General features: G+C 51.9%; 1 protein-coding gene across 1 annotated transcript; it reads left to right on the top strand.

The window, feature by feature from the left end:
* The first annotated feature begins 11,339 nt into the window (after window positions 1-11,339).
* SYNC (syncoilin, intermediate filament protein) lies at window positions 11,340-26,850 on the top strand. The gene is made up of 4 exons (XM_021683662.2): window positions 11,340-11,457; window positions 16,777-17,929; window positions 25,266-25,390; window positions 26,778-26,850. The coding sequence occupies exons 1-4, from the start codon at window positions 11,405-11,407 to the stop codon at window positions 26,848-26,850; spliced, it is 1,404 nt and encodes a 467-aa protein (XP_021539337.2). The 5' UTR covers window positions 11,340-11,404.
* The last annotated feature ends 242 nt before the right edge of the window (window positions 26,851-27,092 follow it).

Below are 27,092 nucleotides of genomic sequence, written 5' to 3'. Positions count from 1 at the left end.
GATTGATTCTGGAAGTAAAGATGACCCTGAAGTGCCCCGGAAAAGGACGCAGGATTCCCAGGCCCCCCTGCACAGCCACAGCCTTCAGCAGAGCCCCATGGCCCCTTGGCTGACTTCATTCACTTGTCCATCCACTGAGTCACGGCAACTCGGCTCTGCCAGCCCCGTGTTGGACAGTAGGGGGAAAGAAATGAAAAGGCGCTGTCCCCAGCTTCATGGAAGCAGCTGAACCCAGGGTCTGGGCTTAAGGGAGTTGTTGATGCTCCAAGGGACTGCCTTGCCCATAGTCCTTTCTAAGGGTTTCTTAGGTCACCAGATTGAACGGAGTGACCTAAATGCCCTGCCACTAAGTGGCCCCTGAAGTGGTCTGGCTGAAACTGCCCTCCAGGAATCAGATTCACTGATTTGGGGGGTAAGGGAGCCACCCAGAGAAAGCTGTGAGCAGGATCATTTCATCAGGAGCGAAGCACAGCCATGATGCGGGGCAGGGAGGATGTGCAGGAAGAGCAGCAGCCGAGGCCCAGACCGACGGAGCCTCTGTGACCAGCAGCGTCACACGTGGGAGCGTCGGGCACCTGCAGCCAGGGCAAAGACCGGAAGTCTGGGTCAGGGGAGGTGTTCTGCTTCCTGACCACCCACGGGGAGGCTGTGAGGGGCAGAGATGAGGGGCGCCGTCCTTGTCTTCCTCACTTCCCCACATGGCTTCACCACAAGTCTGGTCTCCTCAAGCACTTGCATAAGCATTTCTCTGGGGCCAAAGGAACATGGTCTTGCACATCCCTGCCTCTCTGGCCTCCTCCCAGCCAAGCCGGGCCTGGGATCGAGAGGGAGCCACATAGGGTAGCAAGAGCCCTGGACTTGAGTCCAGAGATGAGATTCAAGTTCTTTTAGCACCTATCTGCCTCTCAGAGCCCCTCCTCAGCCATGGGAGTGATGCCCGCTGCCCCAGAGGCTGCTGGGAGAATGACATGAGATGGTGGATGACAAGAGGCCACTGCGGCCTCCCCCTGGGGCCCACCCTTCACGCTGCCTCTGGCCCCTCGTCCCATTTTCACTGCTTTCATCCCTACTCCAGATGGGCACCCAGGACTTCTATCCATCTGGGACCCCTGGCTCCAACCAGACTCCCTCAGGCTGAGTTGGGGGTTCTAGCCACCTTCCCAGGAGCCTGGGTGGGGTTCTGATCTGAAAGAGGAGCCTCCAGGGGCACCTGGCTGGCTCAGTCGGTTAAGCGTCTGCCTTCCTCAGGTCATGATCCCAGGGTCCTGGGATTGAGCCCCGCATCAGACTCTCTGCTCAGTGGGGAGCCTGCTTCTCCCTTTCCTTCTGCCCCTGCTTGTGCTCTCTCTCTCAAATAAATAAATAAATCTTTTTTAAAAATTTAAATAAATAAAAAAATAATAAAAGAGGAACCTCTGGGGGGACAAAGGTCAGTGGCATTGTGGAATTTCAAACACTTGTGACCAGCCAGTGGGGAGACTGCTCAAGCCTAGGCCTACTTAGTCACATTTTCTGTCAACCCAGTGCCTCAGTCCAGGGGAAGGGGCCCCAGGCAGGGAGCTGGAATCTGGTTAGAACAGGAAGTCCTATCAGGCTGTTGTTGGGGCTCACATGAGACTGTGTCACCTCCGCTCTTGGTGTGATGCCGCTAGGGAACTCGAGCCACCTTTCTTCATTTCTACCCATATCTCATCATCTTTCTACCTTACTTTTGAGGACTAGTGGCCAGTCACCCACCCCCCCCACTTCAACCCTGTCCCTAGTAACATGCAGTCTGAAGCTAGAGAGACTTGGGTTCAAATCCCGGCTCAGCTGCTTCCTGACTTCCGAACAAGCTGCCTCACCTCTCTGAGCGAGACAGGAGCAATAAAATGACAACATGAGGGTCATCTGGGTGGCGCAGTCGGTTTGGAGTCCGACTCTTAGTTTTGGCTCAGGTGGTGATCTCAGCGTTGTGAGATCAAGCCCCATGTCAGGCTCTGCGTTCAGCACAGAGTCTGCTTGAGATTCTCTCTACCTCTCCCTCTGCCCCTCACCCCCCGCTTGTGCTCTCTCTCTCTCAAATAAATAAATAAAATTTTAAAAACCCTTTAAAATGACAGCATGGGAAGGGCCAAGCAAGTGGCCGGAGGGTTCCCTGAATGTCAGTTCTCTTTCTCCTTCCCAGGTCCAGGGCCCTGGGCTGGGGCCATCCATCCGTAGGGCTGGAGGAGGCCAGGGGTCCTACCCTGAGCTTTAGGAGTCATGGGATTAAACACATGTGCCCACTATGTGACCTCCAGCAGGTCACTGCAGTGCTTTGAGACTGTCTTCATCTGTCAAGTGAGGTTCCATAGAACATGCATCGCAGGTGTTTGGTCCCCCTTCTCTGGTCACATCCAGCTGACTGGAACAAAGGACTGAGACTCCCTTTGGGTGGGAGGAGGGCAAACTGGGGAAGAGGAGGATTGTCCTTGCAGGACAGAGACAGGAGGGAGGTGAGTCACCAGGAAGAGGGGGGCAGGGGTTCTGCTTCCTGACCACCCACAGGGAGGCTGTGAGTGACCACCAGAGGAGCTGGCTGTTCTGAAGGCTGGGGCAGGCCTTCTGCCTCCATGGGCTGGCGGTCAGCTGGAGGGGTCTGCTGGATGTGGATTCTCCAAGGCTCACACCTATTCTGAGCGGACTCTGCGAGTGACAGAGTCCCGCACACACTTGTCCACGTGGTCACACAAAGGCACTCTGGAAACAGACACGTTCACACACTCCTGTACACTCAGGGACATCCACACTGTCACCCACAGACCCAAAGACACACTCAGACACGTCCGCAAACCCATCCACACGCATTTTACACTCAAGTATATTCACACACAAAGGCACACATTCAGACACATTCACACACGCGCCTGTGCACGACATCCGCCGACGGAACGTCAAGTGCACAGACGCACACACCTGAGCCCTCAGGTGCATTCACACCGACATCAAAAGGACCACACTCAGACACAATCATACACACTCCCGGCCAGCCGGGGCCACCCGCACAGACACACAGACAGACACAAAGACAGTCACGCATTCTTGCACACCTGCTGGTCCACTTGAGCACTTCCTCAGAGTCAAAGGCACACACTTCCTGTGTACCCACTCCCGTATACTCTGGAACCTTCAGCCAGCCCCGCGGATACACACAGGCTAGTACGGTCAGGTACACTCACACACAGCCGCCCCCACCCAACCCCGCGGCCATTCCCCCAGAGGCTCGGCCCTCCCTCCCCACCCACTTCCCACCGTCCTCTGGGGCCTCTGGGGCCTCCCTCCCGAGCTGGGGGAGGGGATGGGGCGGGGCTCGCCCTGCTGATGTGGCGACTGCTCGCTCACCTGCGGCAGGCAGCGCCCTTGCCAAGAAGGGCTTAAAGGAGCGGGAACCCCACGAACTGACCTCATCGGGTCTCTGCCCGTGTTCCCAGATGGGGAAAGTGAGACCCACAGAGGGGTCAGACGGTGAATGGGACTTGAACCCAGGACTCCAGCGCCCGGAGCCGAGTGGGGAGGGGGTGCTCCTGCTGGGACCTGGACGGGGAAGACTGGGCTCCAGGCCTTCCTTCCGCCTGCGCTGGCTGGCTGCCTGCCTGTCCAACCTGCCCCCCCGCAGTGTTCCCAGTCTCCGCAGCAGGCACTCCCAGCCTCCAGCACCACAGCACCAGAGGTGCAAGCCAGAGCCCTGGGCATGTGGCGCACACACGCGCACGCACACAGTCCCTGCTCTCTGTCACATTTATGTCCCCGGTGTTCTCAGACCCGGATGGGAGGTGGCCTGCGCAGGGTGAAGCCCAGCTTTGCTACTTCCCAGCTCTGTGACTTAGTGCAAGTCCCTTGCTGCCTGAGCCTCAGGTCCCTCACCTGTAAATGGGATGATGGTCTCCGAAGATTGGATTGGCGAGGGAATTAAGGAACGTAATAGAGGCAGCGTGCTGCAGGGCCAGGCCCAGGGACTCCAGACAGGTTTAGGGAGTGACTGGAAGACTTCTGAATGAGTTGCTGGGACAAACTGTGCCAAGCCAGCTCACCCAGTCCTGGAGCCTCTCTGGTCCTGCTGCCTCCGGGGGGATCCTACACTTCAGCCTCTGGTAGTGTGGGCTGCTCTTAGGTTCGATGCTGCTCCCAAAGCCCCGGCAGCCCCCACCCAGCCCTGGTGGAAGGAGGGCCTGGCTGGTGGGCAGGTGGCAGGGAGAGACGGCCATACCCCTGGGAGCCCTCAGTCTGATGGGGAAGATCCAGCTCAGCTCTGCCCCTGGGCTACCCAGCTTAGTCAGACCCATTCTGACCTTGGGTCCCCAAGGCTAGTTAGTGGGGGAGATAAAGGCCTTGCCCCAAGGATTCTGAGTCTGATGTGGGAGCCAGACTATTCCAAGAGCTCTCAGGCTGGTGGGGGGGACTCCCCGGCCCAGGCTCCCAAACTAGTTGGGGAGCTATAACACTTCCCTTGGCATCCCCAGGCTGATGGGAGCAGTTCGCCCTCTCCTAAGGGGCTACCAGGCTGATAAGGAGACATGCCACTGTGCTCAGGGACCTCAAGTCACAAAAGAAGAGAGTGAATACATACCTAGGACACAAAGGTACGTAAACACACAGAAGCAGAAATGAGCAATGGATGGTGAGTCTCTGTGACTGTGTGTGCGTGTGACTCTGTGTGTGACTTGCCTCTGAGTATGTGTCCTGCTTCTGTGACCAGGCTCCGGAGCTGAGGCTACGGAGGAGGCTCAGGGGGCCGAGCCAGCTGGGTCCATCGCTCATACATGGGACATGCGCTTATGGAACGTGCACTTTGTGCCAGTCGCTGGGCTGGGCCCTGTGACACCGTGGAGCCCTCTATGGGGTGTGGCTCCTGCTCTCAGGGCACCACTGTGTAATGGGGCCAGACGAAGCACTTAAACAAGCAATTCCTTTATGTTGTGACTTGCTTAGAGGAAGTCCAGGAGGCATCAGGAACACGGGAGGGGGGCGTCCTGGAAGATGGGATATTTAAGCCGTGCGCTGAGGAACAGGCTTTAGGGCTGGGGAAAGGGTGTGCAGGTAGAGGGAACAGCATAGGCGAAGGCTGCCAACCTGGGGAGAGAGAGCTGAGGACAGTTTTTTTTGGACGAGGTGACTGCATGCGTTTTAGAAGAGGTAGGCAAGCAAGAGGCAAGTCATAGCTCCAGTGTGAGGGGTGGGGTGGGGTGTAGTGGGAATGGCCAGGGGAAACTTTCTGGCCAGAGCCTGCACCCCGGGGACAGCAGGACAGTGTCCAGAGGAGCCTGGGGGTCTGAAGGTGCAGGAGCAACTTCAGGGAGGAGAGGAGAGGAGAGGCTGCGGGGTGGGGGGTTTAGGGATGAGCTCCTAGACGGCTTTCTGGGCTGTGCTGGGGGAGAAAGAGAGAGAGAGAGAGAGCACCGGGGAGGCCGGGGGAGCCTGGGTAAAGCCCCCAATGGATCCTGAGTCTGTAAGGGGGATGCAACAATAGTTCTCTCACAGGGTAGAGGTAAGGATTACAGTAAATACACTCTCCCAAGTCTCTCTCAGTGAGCTCTCCAGAAGCTCATGTATTTGTCCCAAGAACTATATTATCATACTCTCCCTTTTAAAGCTGAGGAAGCGGGTTCAGAGACGGCCAAGGTTACAGAGCGCAGCGTGAGAGTGAGCGGGCTGGACTGGACTGGAACCTGGTCTGAGTCTAAACCTGGCTCCTTCCTTTGAGTCCCACAGCCTCCAGCACGCGAATGCGCCTCTTGAATCGGTCGCTGCTGGCTCCCGGTGGATCTGGTGCTATTACTTTATTACTGTTTATTATCAATTATGACTGTGATGCCGAAGACATCTTTGGTTCGGCGGGGCTTCAGACCTCCCTGCCGCCCGCGTGCCTTCCTCCCCCAAAGCTCCGGGCCCAGGCGGCCCCGCGCGGCGACCATGGGAAACAGCCACCCCCCAGGCGCGGGGGTCTGTGTGGTGGCGCCCCCTGGAGGCAGCGGTCGGAATCGCCGCGAGAACCCTACCGCTGAGCGCTGGGTCCTCTGTGGTGCTCAGCACCCCTACAAACCACAAACCCCCAGACAGCGGCCACAGCGGGCAGGGAGGGAGGAGAAAATAGAGGAGAGCGTTTATCAAGCGACTCTTGTATACTGGGCAAGGTGCTGGGCATTCCCTCTGTATTTTCTTGTGGAACATCCACCCAACCTCATTTTCCAGCAGTGGAAACTGAGGTTCAGAGAGGTTAAGTAAAGCCCAGCCATGGAGAACTGGATTTGAACCCAGGCCTGGGCTTCTCCTGGGTAAGTCTGAGGAGGAAAAGGCCACGGGACACTCCCTAGACTATAAGATAAGCCTCTGGAAGTCACGCATATTGACAACCATGATGATAAAAAATGATTCAGTCATTAGCCGAGGCAGTATACTGAATTGGAGCGCCACCATTTCCTGCCTGTGTGACTTTAGTCAACTAAGTTGCTAATCTGTCTGAGCCTCAGTCTTACCATTAGTAAATGAGCTTCATTACAGGCCTTCTGTTTGGGGCTCTCGCCCCGAGATCCATTGCAGTAACGGAGATAAAGGGCTTAGCTCCGCACCTGGCATGTCATGGGTGCTCAGGCAAACAACTAATATAATTTACTCATTTGGCCATTATTTATTGAAAACCTAGGGGCTAGGGACATAACAACAAAGAAATACAGATGGGATATTTATGCATTAATGACTTCCTAGTCTCTATGTTTCTAGGATCTAGCACATTGTCCAGCTTAATAAATGTTAAAATGAATGAATGAATGAGTACAAGAAGGCAGGCAGGCAGTCAGGTAGGAAGGAAGAAAAGGAAGGAAGGAAGGGAAGATGGAAGGAAGATACTGCAGTAGGTCAGCCCCTGGTTGCAGTTTTGGGGACAGCTAAGAGGGAGAAAAGGGAGTTTTTAAAATAATAGTTACGGGGCGCCTGGGTGGCTCAGTTGGTTAAGCGACTGCCTTCGGCTCAGGTCATGATCTTGGAGTCCCGGGATCGAGTCCCGCATCGGGCTCCCTGCTCAGCGGGGAGTCTGCTTCTCCCTCTGACCCTCTTCGCTCTCATGCTCTCTCTCATTCTCTCTCTCAAATAAATAAATAAAATCTTTAAAAATAAAAAAAATAATAAATAAAATAAAATAATAGTTACGATTTCTTGGGCACTTAGAATGCATCAGGGGGCACCTGGGTGGCTCAGTCGGTTAAGCATCTGCCTTCGGCTCAGGTCCTGACCCCAGGGTCCTGGGATCGAGCCCCACATCAGGCTCCTTGCTCAGCGGGGAGCCTGCTTCTCCCTCTCCCTCTGCCACTCTTTCTGTTTGTGCTCTCTCTCTCTCTCTTAAATAAATAAATAAATAAATAAATAAATAAATAAATAAATAAAATCTTTTAGAACGCATCAGGTACTCGACAATGCTTTTTGTGTTCTAGGTTCACCCTCACAGCAAACCTATGAGGTTAAAAGTGTCATCTGATTTTACGGAGAAGAAAACAATCCGTGAGGTAGAGTGCCTTCCCTAAGGTCACACAGTGACTAATTGCAGAGGAGGTTTTAGGCTTGGATTTGTGCCCCGGCTCCCTTGAAGTAGTGGGCTCTTCCTATCCTCCTCCGGCCTCTAGATGGGAGCTCTTGGCACACAGAAACGCAGCAGAATGGCCTCTACCTGCACCAGTAATAATGAGGAATGTGCTGCCCTCAGCTTTTGGAGCAAGTTCACTCCACTCGCTCATGTGCTGAACCTCACATTTGATTACTTTTCACAACAATCCTGTGAAGAGGGTATTAATTGCCCATTTCACGGACAGGGAACTGAGGTTCCGGGAGGTTGGCTTCCCGAGGTCCCGTCGGGCATGCTCTGGAGTAGGATAGAGGCTGCTGCCGAGGCTCCACCCGCTGAGCGGCCCTCTGGTGGCTCCCTACTTTGAAGCTCATCCCTCTGCCAGTCAACCCCCGTATTCCTCTCCGCTCGGCCCCCTCCCTGCCCTGTTCTCCTGGCCAGAGTAACTACAGGCAGAAGTCTGAGTGAGGTGAGCTAAGAGGAACCTCTTGGGTTGGGCTCCCGCCCAGAGTGGTGGCCAGGGCACTGTTCACCTAGGATGAACAGTGATAGGATTTTGATCAGTTCACAACTTTACCAATTCTGGTTTTGGTAGAAACTTAGAAAAAGGGTCTTCCTGAATTCTCTGCCAAGGGCTCACCTGCCCTTGGTTTAGTTCTTAACCTTAGGGATCTGAGCAGGAAAAAGGGAACACAAAGCATTAGCCAGGAGAGGGTTTAATGAAGGAACTATTCACAGAGGTGTGGCAGGAATGGCGAAGTACCCTGGGGCTTCCGACAGTGGGTGGAATCATTTGGGGGGGGAGCCTGAAGGGCAAGGGGAGGAAACCTTGTTAATGAACCTGGAGAGAGTTGGACCCATGGGTGCAGGCGTCCCCTCAAGAGCCATGGCTTTCAGTGGAGGAACATAGTAAATGCCAAAATCACAGGGGGAGGCGAGTAGTAGAAATATCTCAGTCTAACTCCCCTCCTTCACACTGACCTCCAGTCAGTGTCTCCTATTAGCCAAATTCCACCGGAAACCATAAGGCCAGGTGAGACTGTCAGCAGGGGTCAGCCCCAGCAGAGAAGCATGGAGTGTGGAGGGCCTTCTCTGTTCTTCCTGGACGTGGCTTTGTGGAGGGGCCTGAGAGACAGCATGGCTATGCATGCCTTGTGCCGGACCCCTCACCCTTCCTCCTCCTCCCAGGCCCAGGTCCCTTTGTCTGCGAGGGTGTCCCGGTCCTGGAGTTCATCTCTCCCATCGCTGGCTTCCCCGGTTCTCACTGCCTACCACATCACTCAGCTCCCCGATTGAGCATTATTCTCTGCGTGGGTTTGTCTCCCCAGACATCAGTTCTTGCCTCCTCTACACTGTGAGCTCTTCGCAGGCAGGAGCCTGGGCCAAATAGGGCCGATCGCCCTGAGGCGGGGCCTAGCACAGGCCGAGTGCCACTGTTTGCCAAGGGAACTGAGTCCTGTGTCCTCACCTACCTCGCTCTGTCTCGGTAGACACAATCTGAGCACATGCGAATACCTGTTTCCCTGAGCACACCGGGGCTCTGTGGTGGCGAGCAGCGCAGGCCTGGGGCGTAGCGGGCATCAAATGTTGTCTGAATTGGCCTAGGTAGGACCATTCTTCTTTCTCTCATTCATTCAACAATATTTATTTACTTATTCATTTATTTGAGATCCTATTACGTGCCAGGCCCTGTGCTGGGCACTGGGGACACAACAGTGAACAGGACATGCCAAGTCCCTGCTCTCACGGGGCTTCCATTTTAGTGGGGACAGCAGAATAGGAGGAAAACCAACAATATGATCGCAGACTGTGATAAGTGCTGTACCGAAAATAAACAGTACATGGATAGACATTTATGCCGGGGGCGGGGGACATCAGGGAAGGGTTTTCTGAGGAGATGACATATAAGTGGAGACCCAGCAAGAGTAGAAGCTGGGATGTGAAGCGCTGGAAAGGGTGTTCGAGGCAGAGGGAACAGCAAAAACTAAGGTACAGAAGCAGACGTGCTTCTGGGACCCTGGGAGATTCAGAGTTGCAGCCTAGAGAAGGCCTTCGGGGAGGTCAAGGGGGTGAGGGATTCAGTCTTGGGGACAGCCCAGGGCCAGCTCCCGGGCTGGGGGGTGGGAGGGGAAGGGGTAGCCCTTCTTAATGCCACCTTGCCGCCTGTCGCCTAGCACCCACAGCCGACAGTGCCACCAGCAGGCCTTGCCCTTTCTCCCTCAGCAACCCTCTGACTGGCAGAAGCTGTCAAATGACCAGCAGCTGAGGCTTTGCCAACCTCCTCCCCTGGAATATTTTAGGAGTAAGTCAGAAAATGACCAGCCGCCTCCTTAAAACCCAGCTTTTTCTCGTGCATGCCTTACAAGGGTGTATTTGGCTACCCTGGGTGTTAATCTCCCACCCCCGTGCATTAGACAGAGAGATATAAATATACAGCCACAGGCGGCCCGCTCAAATACACAGATTAATGCCCCGGTGTGCAGGCCCCAGGCACAGGGGACACTCCACGCGTCGGCTTGTGAGCACCCACTCCCACGCTCCCAGGCGTCAGCCCCAGTCCCTCACGGGCACGCAATTACACGCGGGCCCATACACAGCCCGCCCCCCCCCATCATAATAAAAACCCCTCTCTACCCCCCCAGGTTATACAAGCACACAGCCACATGCCCACACACAGACGTGTACCCCCCAGTCGTCCCAGAGTCACACACGGGCACGCAATCCCACATTCTCCCCCTACACACACACCCGTGTAGTGTTCACGCAGCCTGCAGTGGGCACGCTGATCGCAACACACAACCCTCACACGCTCAACACAGCGGCACCATTACCCCCCCTACCCCACCCCCACCCGGCGCCCGTACTCAAGGCCTCTCTGATTAAACACACATCCAGCCCCTCGCTCTTTACAGTGCAGAGCATTCTTCTGTGATTGAGTCAAAGACCTCCCCAGACAGGGGTTAAGTGGAAAAAAGGCATCAGAAGGAAGAATGCCGGAGGCCCAGGTCTGGGATGGGGCCGGCAGCTTCTGGCTTAGGGAGAAAGACTTCAGTGTTGAAATTTGACCCTGACTCTAATGGGCCAAGGCCTTGGGGGAGGGGGCATACCTTGGAGGGGACAAAAACGGGGCTGGGTCGGGTGACAGGTGGAGCGAGCAGAGAGACTCCAGGAAACCTCGCAGCGTGGGGGTGGACCTCGGTGTTATATCTGGACTGGACCTTATAGGCTTAAAGCCCTCCACGCTGTCCTCCCACCGCCCTTCCCTAACCCCGGCAACAGGCTCCCGGCTGTCCCCAAACGCACGGGGTGTGGCCGTGACACCTCCTCCCCCAGCCCTTCAGGACAGCTGCGGGACACGGCGCTCCGGCCTCTCCTCCGCCCCGCCTGCCCCCGCCGCGGGTGGGGATCGCAGGGCGCCGAGCTGTGCGCGCTGGGGTGCTGGGTCCCTCTCAGTCCCCCACCCCAAACCCCTGCCCCCGCCGGCCGGGCAGGGGCAGTGCTCTCCCGGGGCCGCAGAGCCACCCTCCTCCCCGGCCCCCCGCAACTGGGACCCTTGGAAAGAAAGGGTGAAGAGAAAGAAGGTTCGGGAAGAGCTCGGGGCGGGCCGGTCTGGGCGACGCCGATCGGCCACCCCCCACCCCCGCCCCCGGCCGCGCGGCCCGCTCCCTCCTCCCGCGGGCGGGAGCTGGGGCCAAGTGGGCGCGCCCGGCCCGGGGCGGGCGGGATCCGGTGTCGGCGGCAGCTGCCAGTGCGGCGGGCGCGGGCGCGGAGCGAGCGGCCCGCGGGGCCGGCTATTAATAACGCGGCCGCCCAGCCCGGGGTCGCGCAGCCATGGCCAGCCCGGAGCCCCGGCACGGCGGGGACGGCGCCGCCCAGGCCGCGAGGTAGGACCGTGCGGGGCCCGCGTCGCCGTCCAGTGGGGAGGGGGCGCTGGAGGAGCCCCCCTTCCTCCGCCGCGAGCACCTTTGTCCTGGGTGCGGGTGGTGGGCCACCCGGGGTGTGGTACTGACACCGGGCGGAGCCACCGGCCGAGGAGGGTGGGGGAGGCCCGGGGTCCCGGCACCTCCGCTTGTCCGTGGCTTTTTATAGCCCCCTCCCCCGCCTCTTCCCGGGCCTGGGTGAGAATGAGCCCTTTCGGACTGGTGGGCATCAACCATCAAATGCCACTGGGCCGGAGTGGCCAAGGACGCTGCTGGCTCCTCGCTTTCCTTCATGTCTCACCCCAAATGCAACTGGAGAGGAGGCCTCCGGTTGCCGAATTCGCTCTGTGGAAGAGACTTGGTGCAGGCTGGGCGGCTGCCAGCCTGGAGTTACGAGTCTGTTCTGGCAGCTCGCTCTCTCTTGTTTGAGATCTGTGATGGGGGCTGGAGGTGGAGAGGGTCGCCGGTCCCAGGCCGGGAGGAGGACCTTGGCAGCCGGCCCAGGCCCTCCCGGGACCATCCACACTGCCAGCTCGCCACTGCTTAGGGGGAAAGGGCCTGTGGCTCAGGGATTTGGGGCCGGCAGGGAGGATTTCTGCCCCAGGTCAGACTGTGCCCCGAAGACGTGGAGGTGCACACACACCCACACCGTCCCCCTTCGGTGTCACACACAGCGCAAAGCTGAGCATAGTTTTACACGCACGACCACTTGTACTGACACACACACAGGAGTACACGCAGTCAGGTACACACCGACTCCTGCCCGCGCCGGGTCAGGGTCACAGACACTCCTAGCCGTGGCATTGATGCAGCGTCGGGAGCTGCTGCAGTCCTTCAGCACCAGGGACCGAGTGGCAGAGGCAGGCAGCTTGGAGCCCAAGGAAGCCTGAGGTCAGGGCGCCCAGCTGAGCCGGCTCACTAGCCCCTAGACCCCCCATACTCTACTTTCCCCAGCTCTGAGAGAGAGACAGCTGTGTGAGGGCAGTCTCTAGCAGAGGCCTGGTGCTGCGGGGGGGTGGGGGGGGTGACGGTGGCCACCACAGTGTGTGGGGTAACAGCGCTGCCTGGGGGTCAGGGGGACAGGGTTCTACGTCCAGCTGGGCCACTTGACCCTGGGCAAGTTTCCTCCTTGGATCCCAGTCAGCTTCTGCCTGACTTCCCTCTACAGAGCCCCACCCTGAGGTCCCCAGGGAATGAGAGCACTACTTGTCCTTAGGAAATGGACTCTCAGGGGACACGGACACACTCACTGCTGTAATACAGAGCGCTAAGTGCAATGATGAGCTGCACACAGAGGGCCTTGAGAACGCCATAATGGGTCTGTCTGCGAAATACTTTGGGGGAGAGATGCAGTTTGAGCAGGGCTTGAAGGATGAGCAGACATTTACGAGTAGGTAAATAAGTCTATTTTGAATGCTAAGCTGCGTTAGCCCTGCTGTAGCTGTTGCACCTGTTGTAGAACTCAGGGCTGTTCTGGGGGCAGAGGGGTCAGCGGGAGCTCCATCCAGCTTTGGAGCCGGAGGCCATCTTCTGCAAGCTCCACCACTTACTTACAAGTCGTGGAACTTTGAGTTCTTTACTCAGTGCTTTGGTTTCCTCACGTACAAAATGGGGGTAAAAGATGAGCCTCATGTACCTGACTATTCGTGTGAAAGACTTGGAATCCTGCCTTGAACACAGTTTCGTCATTCCAGGGGAGAGGACTCAGCAAGAGCGTGTGAGGGCCGTCTACTGGGAAAGCAGGGGCCCTACTGAGGACCGAAGGGGGTCTGGCTGGCTGAGCAGGTGCATCCTTCCTGGCGCTAGGAGCTCTACCTTTCCAGGTAGTGCAAGGCTGTTCGCTAATCCGGTGGCCTACAGTAAGCTGTATTTTCTCAGCTGGATCCTTTAGACATAGTGGGCTAGGAGTAGGAGGTGTGAAAATGTTGCCGCATGTTCTGGATTGTCAAGCCCTGGGTGGGAGGCAGGGAGTAGTGCGAGCTGAGGCTGAAAAGGTATGTTGGGGCCACATGGTTAAGGGCTTTGAATCTGTGCTAGGCAGTGGGCTGACCGTGCGTGAAGTGGTGCGCCCCGGCTACATTCTGGCAAGCTGTGGCACTGTAGAGAATGGACAGGCGTGAGAAGGAAGAAAGCCCGTCGGAAGGCTCTCACGCAAGTGCAGGTGTGTGGTGATGACTTGGAGTAGGGCCCCGGCAAGGGGGTGAGGACGGGCCAGAGACTGAAGACTTTCTGAGATCGGTCAGTTCTCAGCGAGTTGGCTACATGGGTGAGGGAAAGAGCTGCTTAAGGATTCTTTGCCTCCTCAACCCGCTGTATGGGGCTGTGCTTCTCCGAGCTGGAGAATACAGGTGTAGCAAGCCCAGGGAGGAGGATAGTTTGAGATGCCAAGTGACACCAGCTGAAGCGATCTAAACAACACCCTCTCTGGTAGAGGGACGGGGACGAACTAATTAGGTGACTGTGGAGGCTGTCTTCAAGCTTTAGGTTTCAGTGCAGGTGCTGGGTGGTGTGAGGCCAGGGACGTCCGGGGCCTGGTGAAGCCACACTTGTGGTTTCCTGAGGGCTACCATGAGACACAGAATGGGAAGCCAGGGATTCCTGGGGTGTTAGAGAGGAGGACAGAATACACAATGATTTAGAAGAAAAATAATCTGGGGGTGCCTGGGTGGCTTAGTCAGTTAAGCGTCTGACTCGATTTCAGCTCAGGTCATGATCTCATGGTTGTGGGATCCAGCCCCTTGTCAGGCTCCGTGCTCAGCATGGAGTCCGCTTGAGATTCTCTCTCTCCCTCTGCCTCTGGTCCTCCCCCTGCTTGCGCATGCTCTGTCTCTCTCTCTCTCAAAATAAATAAATCAAATCTTAGAATAAAAATAATCTGTAGTGGGAACTTGGAGCTAAGATATAGAGCTTAAAACCTGGACACAAGGAGGCCTTTTCTTTTTTTTTAAGATAGATGTATATATATATATATATACATATATATATTTTTTTATTTGAGAGAGAGAGAGCGAGCATGAGTGGGGTGAGGGGCAGAGGGAGAAGCAGACTCCCTGCTGAGCAGGGAGCCCGATGCGGGCCTGAATCTGGGACTCCAGGATCATGACCTGAGCCAAAGGCAAACACTTAACCGACTGAGCCACCCAGGCACCCCACAAGTAAGCTTTTTCAAGACATAAATTCTTTGATACAGGGGGTTTCATTTATACTTTATATCTAAAGTAGTTTTCTTTAAAACTATACTCAGATTTAGACTGTCTTATAACTGGTGCCCAAGGAGTATCTGAGTTCCCTTGAGCAAACTACTTAATCTCTCTTTTTTTTTAATTTATTTATTTGACAGAGAGAGAGACAGCGAGAGAGGGAACACAAGCAGGGGGAGCAGGAGAGGGAGAAGGAAGCAGGCTACCCTCTGATCAGGGAGCCCAATGCGGGGTCAAGCCCAGGACCCTGGGATCATAACCTGAGCCGAAGGCAGACGCCCAACGACTGAGCCACCCAGGCGCCCCACATATAAGACCTTTATAAGTATAATTTATTGTTATTTCCATGGTATTTTATATTTTCAAAGAATTGCTCAGAGATCCAAGGCAGGTAAGATGCATTGGAAACAGGAAGGACCAAAGCCATCTGAAGGCCAAAGAAGCAGGAGGCTATTCCTTAAAAGGAACTGGTTGAGCTAGCAGGCAACTGGCCGCTGGGTTAAGGAGCTTCTCCGTCAGAATCACAGAATCTGAATTCAAGAGGCTTTGACAGGCCAGAGGATGGGCCAGTCCTAATAAGATGAATGAAGTTTTGTTTTGTTCTGTTCTGTTTTATTTTGGAGAGGGAGGGGGGGATGGGAAGGGGCAAAGGGAGAGAAAGAATCTCAAGCAGGCACCACGCCCAGAGAAGAGCCCAACGTGGGGCTCAATCCTACAGCCCTTAGTCAAATGCCTAACCAGTTGAGCCACCCAGACGCCCCAACAAGAGGAATGAAGTTTTATAGGAACAAGAGATGTGATTTAAAAGCACTTGGTGTGAAAAAGTCTTAAGGCTTTTAGTCAAACTCAGTATTTGTCAACAATATGATAGAGCTGTTCTATGTTGGCAATATTAGCCTTTATCAATAGGAGTATAGTGTCCAGAGATTCACTGCTCAGAACACATCTGGGTACTCTTTCCAATACCCATCCCCAAGGGACAGTGACAATTTGGAGCCTCGTCAAAAAGAAGTGATCCAAATGAGGAGGGCACTGGACACTTTGGCATGCATGGAATAATTGAAAGATGTTACTGTTCTTTAGGTGTCTAAAGAACTTACATGAGAAAGTAGTTAGGTTTGTCTAGAAAGAGGATTCTAGAAAGAGGAATCAAGTCTAGGTAAAAAATGCAGACAAGGAGCGCCTGGGTGGCTCAGTCGGATAAGTGTCTGACTCTTGGTTTTGGCTCAGGTTGTGATCTCAGGGTTGTGAGATTGAGCCCCGAGTTGGGCTCTGTGCTCCGCGTGGAGTCTGCTTAAGTTTCTGTCTCCTTCTCCCATCCTCACTCTCTCTCTCCCTAAAATAAATAAATCTTTAAAAAAAAAATATTCCATCCATTTACTTGACAGAGTGAGCGAGCCAAACAGGGGGAGCGGCAGGCAGAGGGAGGGGGAGAAGCAGGCTCCTTACTGAGCAGGGAGCCCAATTTGGGGCTCAATCCCAGGACCCTGGGATCCTGACCTGAGCCAAAGGCAGACGCTTAACCAACTGAGCCAGCCAGGTGCCCCTAAAATAAATAAATCTTTTTAAAAATATTGCTGAGGGGCGCCTGGGTGGCTCAGTTGGTTGGGCATCTGTCTTTGGCTCGGGTCATGGTCCCAGGGTCCTGGGATCAAGCCCCACGTAGGGCTCCCCACTCGTCGGGAAGCCTGCTTCTCCCTCTCCCTCTGCTCCCCCTGCTTGTGCTCACTCTCTCTCTCTGTCAAATAAATTAATAAAGTCTTTAAAAAAATTAAATTAAATTAAAATTAAAAAATTGCAGAGAAGGTTTTACTTCAACACTAGAATTTTCTTATGACAGCGGAACAAATCGTGGCGGCTCAGGTGTGAGTGTCCCGGCCTTGAAGATATGTATGTATGTAAGCAGAGACGAGACACTGACATCATGGGGATGCCGTCAGGGGACCTGAGCGATGCGTGGACGGGGGCGGGAGCAGACACGTGCCCTCTGAGATGTGCAACCCGGATATAACCCTAGAGGCTCCCATTGCCAACCATCCTGGGATTGTGGCTGTCCTCTCACTTTAAGTCATTTCTCTTGCAGGGAAACAAGAGCAGAAGCCAGTTCTCCTCTTGAAGAAGAGAACTCTGAATCCCCCCCTGAGGTGGGGACTTTGGACCCAGAAGTGAGTCTGTCTTTGAAGGGGACCTTGAACTTAGAGGACATTCTCTACCTGGGGGACAAAGGTGACCTCGATGAGATAGATGAGACACTGTGTGTGGAAGAGACGGAGAAGCCCGAGGAGACACTGCACATCGAGGAGACCAGGCAGCCAGGGGAGGCCCTGGATGTGGACGAGCCTGCGAAGCCAGAGGAGATCCTCTATGTGGAAGAGCCCGCGAAGCCAGAAGAGACCGCAAGCCCAGAGCAGACCGGTGATGGGGGAGAGACGGGCATGAGCGAGGAGACAGCTCGCCCTGAGGAGGGCCTCAGCGCCGGGCCTAGTCCCAGCACAGAGGGTCTGAGCATAGAGGATCTGGAACTGCTGGAGGAGCGTTTCCAGCAGTGTGTCCAAGCTGTGGCCCAGCTGGAAGGGGAGAGGGACCAGCTCATTCACGAGCTGGTGTTGCTCCGGGAACCAGCCCTGCAGGAGGTGCAGCAGGTCCACCAGGACATCCTGGCTGCCTATAAGCTGCACGCCCAGGCGGAGCTGGAGAGGGACGGGCTAAGGGAGGAGATCCGGCTGGTCAAGCAGAGGCTGTTCAAGGTGACCAAGGAGTGTGTGGCCTGCCAGTACCAGCTGGAGTGCCGCCAGCAGGACGTGGCCCAGTTTGCCGAGCTCCGGGACGCGCTGACCAGCCGGGCGGCCCAGCTCTCCGAGGAACTAGTCCAGCTCCGGGAGGCCTACCAGAGGCAGAAGGAGCAGCTAAGGCAACAACTAGAAGCCCCTCCAAGCCAGAGGGACGAGCACTTTCTCCAGGAGAGCCGGCGGCTCTCTGCCCAGTTTGAGAACCTCATGGCCGAGAGCCGCCAGGGCCTGGAAGCGGAGTATGAGCCTCAGCTGCTGCGCCTTCTAGAGAGGAAAGAAGCTGCGGCCAAAGCTCTACAGAAAACCCAGGCCGAGATCCAAGAGATGAAGGAGGCTCTGAGACCCCTGCAAGCAGAGGCCCGGCAGCTCCAGCTGCAGAACAGGAACGTGGAGGAGCAGATCAGGCTTGTAAGGCACAAGCGAGATGAGGAGGTGCAGCAGTACCGGGTAGGCCCCCTGGGCGCCCGCACAAGTGCAGCCCGTTAGCCGGGGAAGGAGGACGTGACCGGAGCCAAAAGTCTTCCGGGCACTTTGAAGGATCCTCTCTTGTGTGGGAAGAACAGCTTACTCCTTGGGGCGTCCACTCACTTCCTTACTCCACTCTTCATTCCACTCAGTCAGGCCCGTGCTAGGGGCTGAGAACCGTCTGCACCCCTAGTGCATGCAGCACCCCGACACCATCGTCACTCGGTCCTCTCGTTAATCCTCTGAATCAAGGATTACCGCTTTCATGGATGAGGAAGCAGGCTCAGTGAGCTGGGGATTTTCTTTTTTTTTTTTAAGATTTTATTTGTTTATTTATTTTATTATTATGATTTTTAAAGATTTTTATTTATTTGGCAGAGACACAGCGAGAGAGGGAATACAAGCAGGGGGAGTGGGGGAGGGAGAAGCAGGCTTCCCGCCGAGCAGGGAGCCCAACGTGGGGCTCGATCCCAGGACCCTGGGACCATGACCTGAGCCAAAGGCAGATGCTTAACCACTGAGCTACCCAGGCGCCCCTGAGCTGGGGATTTTTGCCCCCTGATCTGACCAACCCTGAATATTTCAGTGCACTTTCCACAGTACAATTTTCCAATTCTGCGTGAATCGTGCTTGAGTAGAGAGAGCAAGAGGGGCGAGGCTAGGCGGGATGTTCCTTCTCTCCCTCCCCGTGTATTCATCCTCAAGTCTCACCTGTCCCATCTCTGCCTGAAGCTTCCCAGTTTTAAAATTGGGATGAGGGACACCTGGCTGGCTCTGTTCAGTAGGGCACGCAACTCTTGATCTCGAGGTTATGAGTTCGAGCCCTACACTGGGTATAGAGATTACTTAAAAACACACACACACAACTGGGATGAAATCTATAAAGCTCTAGTCCTCATTTTCTTTTTTAGTGCATTGTCACCATTTCGCTTGTATTCGAGTTACTTCTGATTAAGTGTGAGCCAGTTTTTTGGTTCTTTTTTTTTAAAGATTTTATTTATTTACTTGTCAGAGAGACAGAGAACACAAGCAGAGGGAGCAGCAGGGAGAGGGAGAAGCAGGCTTCTCCCTGCTGAGCAGGGAGCCCTATGCGGGGCTCGATCCCAGGACCCTGGGATCATGACCTGAGCTGAAGGCAGACGCTTAACTGACTGAGCCACCCAGGTGCCCCCTAATCTCTTTATAGGCAGAGTGGGATATAAATACTAAGTGAAAACACAATTTTGTCTGTCTCCCACAGACTGTGAGCTTTCAGAAGGGAGTATGGTTTACTTACTTCTGCCACTCCGGCTCAGGGGACATATCAGTTAAGTGCTGACGTAAGCACCGCGGACCACTGTGAGAGCCTTTCAGAGCAGTATTTTCGTCTTTTGAAACACACGTTCCTTTGGATAAATTTAAAAAGCTTACACCCTTCCAGATATTCTGATACATCCTTCAAGGAACAGGTCCCCTGTTGAAAATGGCTGCATTCACTTCACTAAAGATTTTGTCAAGCTTTCTATAGCTTGTATTATGAAAGCAATGGAGCTTTTGGTCCTAATAGTGAATGTATTGTGTACTACCCTCAATCCCCTCCCCCACTGCTTTTTTATTGGTTCACAATCCAGTGAAAGAGCGTTTTTTTTGTTGTTTTTTTTTAAATAAATACTATCCTTAATAGCTTGTACTCAGACAATAATTGTAACCTGGGGAGAAAGCAGCATGTGATTTAAGACAGGTGCAGCTAAAAGTGCTATAGGATAACGAAATTATTTTATTTTATTTTATTTTATTTTTTTAAGATTTTATTTATTTATTTAAGACAGAGAGAATGAGAGAGAGAGAGAGAGCACATGAGAGGGGGGAGGGTCAGAGGGAGAAGCAGGCTCCCTGCCGAGCAGGGAGCCCGATGCGGGACTCGATCCAGGGACTCCAGGATCATGACCTGAGCCGAAAGCAGTTGCTTAACCAACTGAGCCACCCAGGCGCCCGAAATTATTTTAGTCATCGGTTAAGGCACAGAACACTTCATGGAAGAATGGGTATTATTTGAGCTGGGTACTGAAGTTTAGGCAAGACCTAGACCAGTGTTGTCCAAAAGAAATACGCAAGCCACATACAGAATTTTAAACTTTCTAGTAGTCACATTAAAAAAGTAAAAAGAAATAGGTGAAGGTAATTTTAATATATTTGACACAACATATGCAAAATATGTGAGAGGTGAAAAACTGAAAGGTGGGGTGCCAGGGTGGCTCAGGTCATGATCCTGGGGTCCTGGGATGGAGCACCCCTCCCCAGCGTCGGGCTCTTGCTCAGTGGGGAGTCTGCTTCTCTTTCTGCCCCTCCCCCAATCATGCTAGCTCGCTCTCTCTCACTCTGTCTCAAATAAATAAAAGAAAAGAAAAAGAAAAAGAAACTGAAAGGTGATTTGAGATCATATTGGACTCTGAAATCCAGACGAGGGAATGTGGATTTCATTCAGTAGTCAGCTGCATCAGTAAAGGCAGTAACATGACCGCCTCTCTACTTTTAGAAAAATTCCTGGTGGCAGTGTGCAAAATGAGCTGGAGACCTAGAAGCTAGGGACTGATTAGGAAGCTATGATAGGTAAGAGGAAAAAATGGAAGGGGGAATACAGGAAAGGGGATGGATTCGAGAACAAATGCAGGATAAACGTGGCCACTGAATGAAGGGGGCGGAGGTGAGAAGTCACAGAGGGTGTTGAGACCTCAGGCAAGGCTCACTGGGACAGTGGTGCCATCAACAGGGAATCCTCTGGGGGAGCTTTTTGTTATTTAAATAATTTATTTGAGAGAGAGCATGAGCAGGGGGAGGAGCAGAGGGAGAGGGACAAACAGACTCTGTGTTGAGCGCAGAGCCTGACATGGGGCTCAGTCTCACGACCTGAGCCAAAATCAAGTCAGGCACCCAACCCAACCAACTGAGCCACCCAGGCGCTCCCTTTGGGGTAGTTTTCTGACACAAAATGAGGGTTGTAGAATGTTTCCCCTCTTGGGGTGTCTGGGTGGCTCAGTTGGTTAAGCATCTGCCTTCGGCTCAGGTCATGGTCCCAGGGTCCTGGGATCGAGCCCCACATCGGGCTCTCTGCTCCGCGGGAAGCCTGCTTCTCCCTCTCCCACTCCCCCTGCTTGTGTTCCCTCTCTTGCTGTGTCTCTCTCTGTCAAATCAATAAAATCTTAAAAAAAAAAAGAATGTCCCCCCCCGTGATTTTCATCAGGGTACTGGATTTGTTTCAGATCTGATGGTCGCTGCAGGTTTCCAAAGATCATTCTATGAAAAACACGCTTGATGAAATGTCTCCTATTGCTGTATCATAAAGTGGGAATCAAGGTCTAAGTGAGCAAATTCTTTCTGAAATGGCTTCCCAGACTGTTTGCCAAAGGTCACTTACGGCATCTGACTACTTTTCAACGGTACACTTCACTCTTGCAGTTGTAAACTTTGCCTCTTTCATCGCCATCACCTGTTCATTCAACAAATACTTTCTTAGTGCCTACCTACCATGTGCCAGGCAGTGAGTTAGGTGCTGGCAGAGAAGAAGATGAGAAATGGCTCGGAGAGGGGGGGTAGTTCCTGCCCTCAAATGGTTTATAGTCCAGGAAGGATACCAGATAAAATGAATATGTTTCATAAAATCTAAGACACTTGTTTTTAAAATGCACCCTGACCTGAGATGTTAAAATGTGAAAGCCTTAGAATCAATGAAATAATATTCTTCAATGTAATAAACACTGTAATAGTTGTAGGAATAAGGCACTGTACCAGTGAAGTAGATTTGTGAATCCCAAGTGCCTTGGGAAGCCTTGGGAAGCAAAGGGGAAATTTCATGAGGATTAACAACAGCTAGCATAATTTTAGTTCTTTACATGTATTAATTCATTTAATCCTTACCTGTCTGTGAGATAGGTACGAATTAGTCACTGTGAAAAATAAGAGAGATGAGACAAAAAAGTTAAGTCATTTCTTCAGGGTTATATGGCTAGGAAGTGATGGAAGGAGGATTCTGACCCTGGGCAATCTAGCTCAAGTTCACATTCAACTTCCACAAGGTGTTTGAGCTGAGCGTTGAAGAATCAATCCATTGGGTAGACAAGGGAAAGGCATTCCAGGCAGAGGGAACAGCTTACACAAAAGCATAGAAACACAAAAAGACATTGTTAAGGGAAGTGAGCTCAGTGTGGCTGAATCATAAAGAATGTAAGCAGTAGACAGATGTGGCTGGAGAGGTAGATTGGGACCGGAGTGTAAAGGGTTTGATGTGTTCAGTCAGTGGTTTTCAAAAAAAAGGGTTTCCTCCAAAGCCACAGACCCGTTTCCCCCAAACGGAATCTTATGTGGAATGGCAAAAGTGAGGAGCTACTTTCTGTGGCAAGGGCACTTCAATATGGCCTCCTCCCGGGGTTTCATGCCCAAGTCTGAGGACCACCGAAGAGCCGATAGATAAGAAGGTGGCGAAGCAGTTGTACAGCATGAGCCCTAAGCCAGTGGCAAATCCTGGCTCTACCACTTTTTTAAACTAATCTCTACACCCAACATGGGGCTCAAACTCACGACCCTGAGATCAAGAGCCATTTGAGCTGCTCTTCCGACTGAGCCAGCCAGGCGCCCCTGGCTCTACCACTTCTAACTGGGAAACTTTGGACAAATTACTTAACCTGTGACTCCAGTCCCTCACATGTAAACTGGGATTAGTAATAATTCACATCACAGGGCTCTTGCAAGGAATGAGGTCATATTTGTGAAGCATTTCCAATGGTGCCTGGCACATAGGTATGTGCTCTTAAAAATGGCAGTGTGCAGGATGAATTGAGAGAGCCTGGAAAGATCACTTTGAGGGAGAGATAATGTAAGATACGTGAAGTAAAATATTTGCGCAGGATTTGGTGACTGGTGCAGTAGGTGGTACAAGGAATTTGCTGAGAACATTGTCAAAGTTTTTAGCTGAAAATGGTAGGTCGCTTATGCTGAACTATGGAATGTTTACTCTACATATTTCACAGCAAGCATTATGTGTAGGGTGCTGGACAGGAACCTACCATCTGACTGGGAGTTAGACATGAATAAAAAAGATAGTGATACAACATAGCAGCCACTGTTTAGGTGACAGACCCTAGTTCTAGTACCTGAGAGCCACACGTGGCCTGCAGCGGCTTCCATTCAACACGGTGCAGGCTAGAGCAAAGGGTTCGTATGAAGAATGATGGAGGTTCTAGTTAGAGGTAGGGGTCAAACTAGAGGGGTCTGAATGCCAGACTAAAAAGATGGAAAGCCTTTGAAAGACTGAGCTGATAAAGCAGTTTTTGGAAAGTTAATCTGGTTGGTGCTACCCAGCATTAAGACTGGAGGTCGTGTTTAATGCCAGTCGCCATAGCAGTATTTACTTCTTTCTGTGACACCGTTCCTCCGTCAGTTTATCGCTGATGGTACAGACTGCCTTCCCAAGCATATACCTTTATGCCTCACCAAAATACAGGCTTGCTGGCTTGGGAAACTGGGGCAGAGGTATGCAGATGCTTCCCTTCAGAAGACAGGCTTAGATGCTAAGGCTGCGTCTCTGTGTGGTGCCGAAGTATGGCTAAGGCGCTAAAAAAAGGCCTTTTGATAAGGCTGATGGACGTTGAGATTCAGCCAGAGTATCAAACACTGCAGACTGATGTGCTACAGGTATACCAAGGGTGACTCAGAGAACCAATTATTTAGAGGCTTCTAATAACGGCATGTACCCAAACTGGATTCCTGTCTTATTCTTCTTCAAAATCTGAGGTGAAATCATTACCCCTTTAAAATAGGCCTTCCAGGGGCGCCTGGGTGGCTCAGTTGGTTAAGCGACTGCCTTCGGCTCAGGTCATGATCCTGGAGTCCCAGGATCGAGTCCCATGTCGGGCTCCCCGCTCGGTGGGGAGTCTGCTTCTCCCTCTGACCCTCCCCCCTCTCATGCTCGCTCTATCTCATTCTCTCTCTCAAATAAATAAATAAAATCTTTAAAAAAATAAATAAATAAAATAGGCCTTCCAACTTCAACTTCCCTTCCCTTCCCATCTCCCTCATGCTTCCCGAGGATCCACGCCAGCTAGCAGCTATGCCAGAGACTGACTGGCTGACATCTTCCTTACCTCACTCCTCAGGCATTAATCCTGGGCAGAGACAGTTTACAGAACGTATCCTGTCTGGTTTTGGCAGAATGGGAAACAGTTATCTTACGGCTCCTGAGGGCCTCCAGGGCATTGCTTCTTCATCTTCCAATTTAGCATTTTGGAATGAATTCAGTCTTTTAGTGTAATGAGTACAGGATATAGGAAATTAACCATTGTGATCGCCAACATCCTAATAAAGCACCTATTTGCATAGGATGTTACAGTTAAGTACCAGGTAGAGCTATCTTGGTCTTGAAGGAGGTTCAAATATAAAACTTGTATTTACTGTTCTTCCTGTAAAAACTGGACTTCTAGTACTTGAACTCTCCTGGAATTACAGTTAATAATTGCTTACAAAGAATTTATTTCTTTTTTTTTTAAGCTCCACACCCAACACGGGGCTCGAACTTAGAACACTGTGATCAAGAGTTGCATGTTCCACAGACTTGAGCCAGCCAGGTGCCCCAAGACTTCGTTTCCTTTAACTTAAGTTGCAGGATGATATAAAAACTGATTATCCTAACAGAAACAAACTTGCACAAGCCAGAGGTCCATGAAACTCTCAGCACACCAACTAGAGGACCAAAATCCTCCCCCACACTTAAAACTGCAAAATAGGGGCACCTGGGTGGCTCAGTCGTTAAGCATCTGCCTTCGGCTCAGGTCATGATCCCAGGGTCCTGGGATCGAGCCCCACGTCAGGCTCCCTGCTCCGTGGGAAGCCTGCTTCTCCCTCTCCCACTCCCCCTGCTTATATTCCCTCTCTTGCTGTCTCTCTGTGGCAAATAAAATCTTTAAAAAACAAAACTCCAAAACAAAACAAAATCCCTCTGCAAAACAAAACAAAAATCCCTCTGAGCACCCACCCACCCTTTGCAGGATTCTATTAAACAGTCATCTGCAGGTACAGACAAGACCCCTTTCAGGTCACCATTGGCAAGAGTAGGATCGCTTTGTCCAAACACCTCTTTGAACCTCAGATTCTCAACCTCAATACTGGTGTGAAGGTTAAACCATGTGTAAAAAAGTGCTTTATCAACTGTAACGGACAATGTTCATTTTTTACTATTCTGTTCATTAGAGATGTTCTTGGCCTTCTTTTACTATTCTGTTCATTAGAGATGTTCTTGGCCTTCTTTCACTATTCTTCATTAGAGATGTTCTTGGCCTTCTCACTGCAGGAACAGCTGGAGGAAATGGAAGAACGACAGAGGCAGTTAAGGAGCGGGGTGCAACTCCAGCAACAGAAGAACAAAGAGATGGAGCAGCTAAGGATCAGCCTTGCTGAAGAGCTCTCCACTTATAAGTCAGTTTCTGCTGCTACTCAGATCTTAACCAACACTGGCTGAGGGGATGGTGGTTAGGGCAGATGTTGCTTGGGGGAAATTTCACTAACAGGGAAAAGCAAAAAAGTGACTTGGGAAATGATTTCCAAATTGTGCTCATCCATGACAGATGGAAAATGGATCTCTTTTTTTAAAGGGCTATGCTACCCAAGAGCCTGGGACAGGCTAACGCTCCCACTTCTCAGGCAGGTGGAACCGAGACACAGTCTCAAGGTGATCCTTGAGGGTGTAAGAGTGGTGTTTGCTTTATTGCTGCTCCTAACTTAACAATACTAATGCCTTAAAGAGTGTGTCAAATGACAAGTCCATTAGGAGTAACGCATACCTCCACATTGCCTGGTTTAAGCATTCAGGGGTCACTTGGAATGTTTGTTTCTAGCAGGACTCAAAATATGCTCTAATTATCACCAGGAATTCTCTAACAGGATGACACATCCGGGCTCTGTGCATTCTTACTTTCCTTGGCCTATCCTACCCCATCTGCTATTCATAAATAGCTTCCTTAGAATAGCAGAGAAGACAGTTATGCTACCTAATTCAGACTGTGACAAAGGAGGCCAAAAGGCTAAATTAATCTCGAAATCATAAAGAAGGCTCAAGTGGATGTTGTTTATAGCCTGTGGGACAGGATTATTGCTTAATATATGAAACAAGCAAGACACCTATCCATTCATTTCTTTATATACTAATGTTCTTATATTCTGTATAAAGTCCTAGATTCTCTAGGATAAAGAAACTAAGGATTAAAAAAGGTCTGGGTCAAGTTGTATACTAGACAGATGCCCATAAATATTATTCTTAATTTCCTAGTTAATCTTGCGTCTTGGATACAAACTCACAAGTAACAATTATAAGTGATACTTTTCCTAACTTATTAGCATTTTCTTTTACCGTGTTTTATCCAGGCATGACTGATTACGCTTACTGTTTGGGAGATTAGAGAACCTTGTAATTGACAAAAATAGTATGTTAAACACCATTGTGTGGATCAGATTAAAAGTACAATAGGGAAAGGGCAACAACTCATCTTAAGAAATGAAACGACAGAACCCCAGTACTCTAATACCCATGTATGGTTAACCTGGGCAGAGAAAATCTCTAGCTAGCCCCTCCCATCACCACCACATAGGTCACCATTCATTCTATTTTGTAAATAGGAGGCACCCAAATAGGCATTTGGTGAGGAGAAATGCATCGCTAATCATATGTAAATTACACTCTAGCACTCTCTCCCCAGCTTAGCCAGCACTAACTAAACTTCAGAAGTTCGCTGTGATGAACTTTACACTGTATTATTTCAAGTTGCACCAAGTATGAACTTAATTCTTTTTTTTCTCAACCTTGCAGGGGCTGTTTAGAAACGTATGGCCGAATCTGTAACCCAGAAACAACAAAAAACCTTTTAGTAAAGGATCACTAAGTACCCTTTGGACATACTTTTTTTCCAGAGAAGGGAGTGCCAAGGACTTGGCAAGCAGTTCACCCTGGGAAAGTTACAAATACTGGCTGACCTGTTTTAAATGAACCTTCTGTCCTCTGGCAGCAACTCCTATGTGCACAGAGTAAATGATGGATGTATGGACACTTTAGCGTTGTGAAGAATGTATCTTGCCTTGTGTTGACCCAAAACTTTTTGGAGCACAGGTAGGGTCAAAAGGCAGA

This window comes from Neomonachus schauinslandi, chromosome 4 (genome assembly GCF_002201575.2).
Source record: "Neomonachus schauinslandi chromosome 4, ASM220157v2, whole genome shotgun sequence".
In the NCBI taxonomy this organism is placed as follows: domain Eukaryota; kingdom Metazoa; phylum Chordata; class Mammalia; order Carnivora; family Phocidae; genus Neomonachus; species Neomonachus schauinslandi.
This window is presented reverse-complemented; position numbering and strand designations above follow the sequence as displayed.

Coding starts and splice junctions, on each gene's coding strand:
- SYNC (XM_021683662.2), top strand. CDS start 11,405: ATGGCCAGCCCGGAGCCCCGGCACGGCGGGGACGGCGCCGCCCAGGCC. Junction 17,930..25,265: donor AGGAGGTGCAGCAGTACCGG/GTAGGCCCCCTG, acceptor TTCTCACTGCAG/GAACAGCTGGAGGAAATGGA. Junction 25,391..26,777: donor GAAGAGCTCTCCACTTATAA/GTCAGTTTCTGC, acceptor TCAACCTTGCAG/GGGCTGTTTAGAAACGTATG.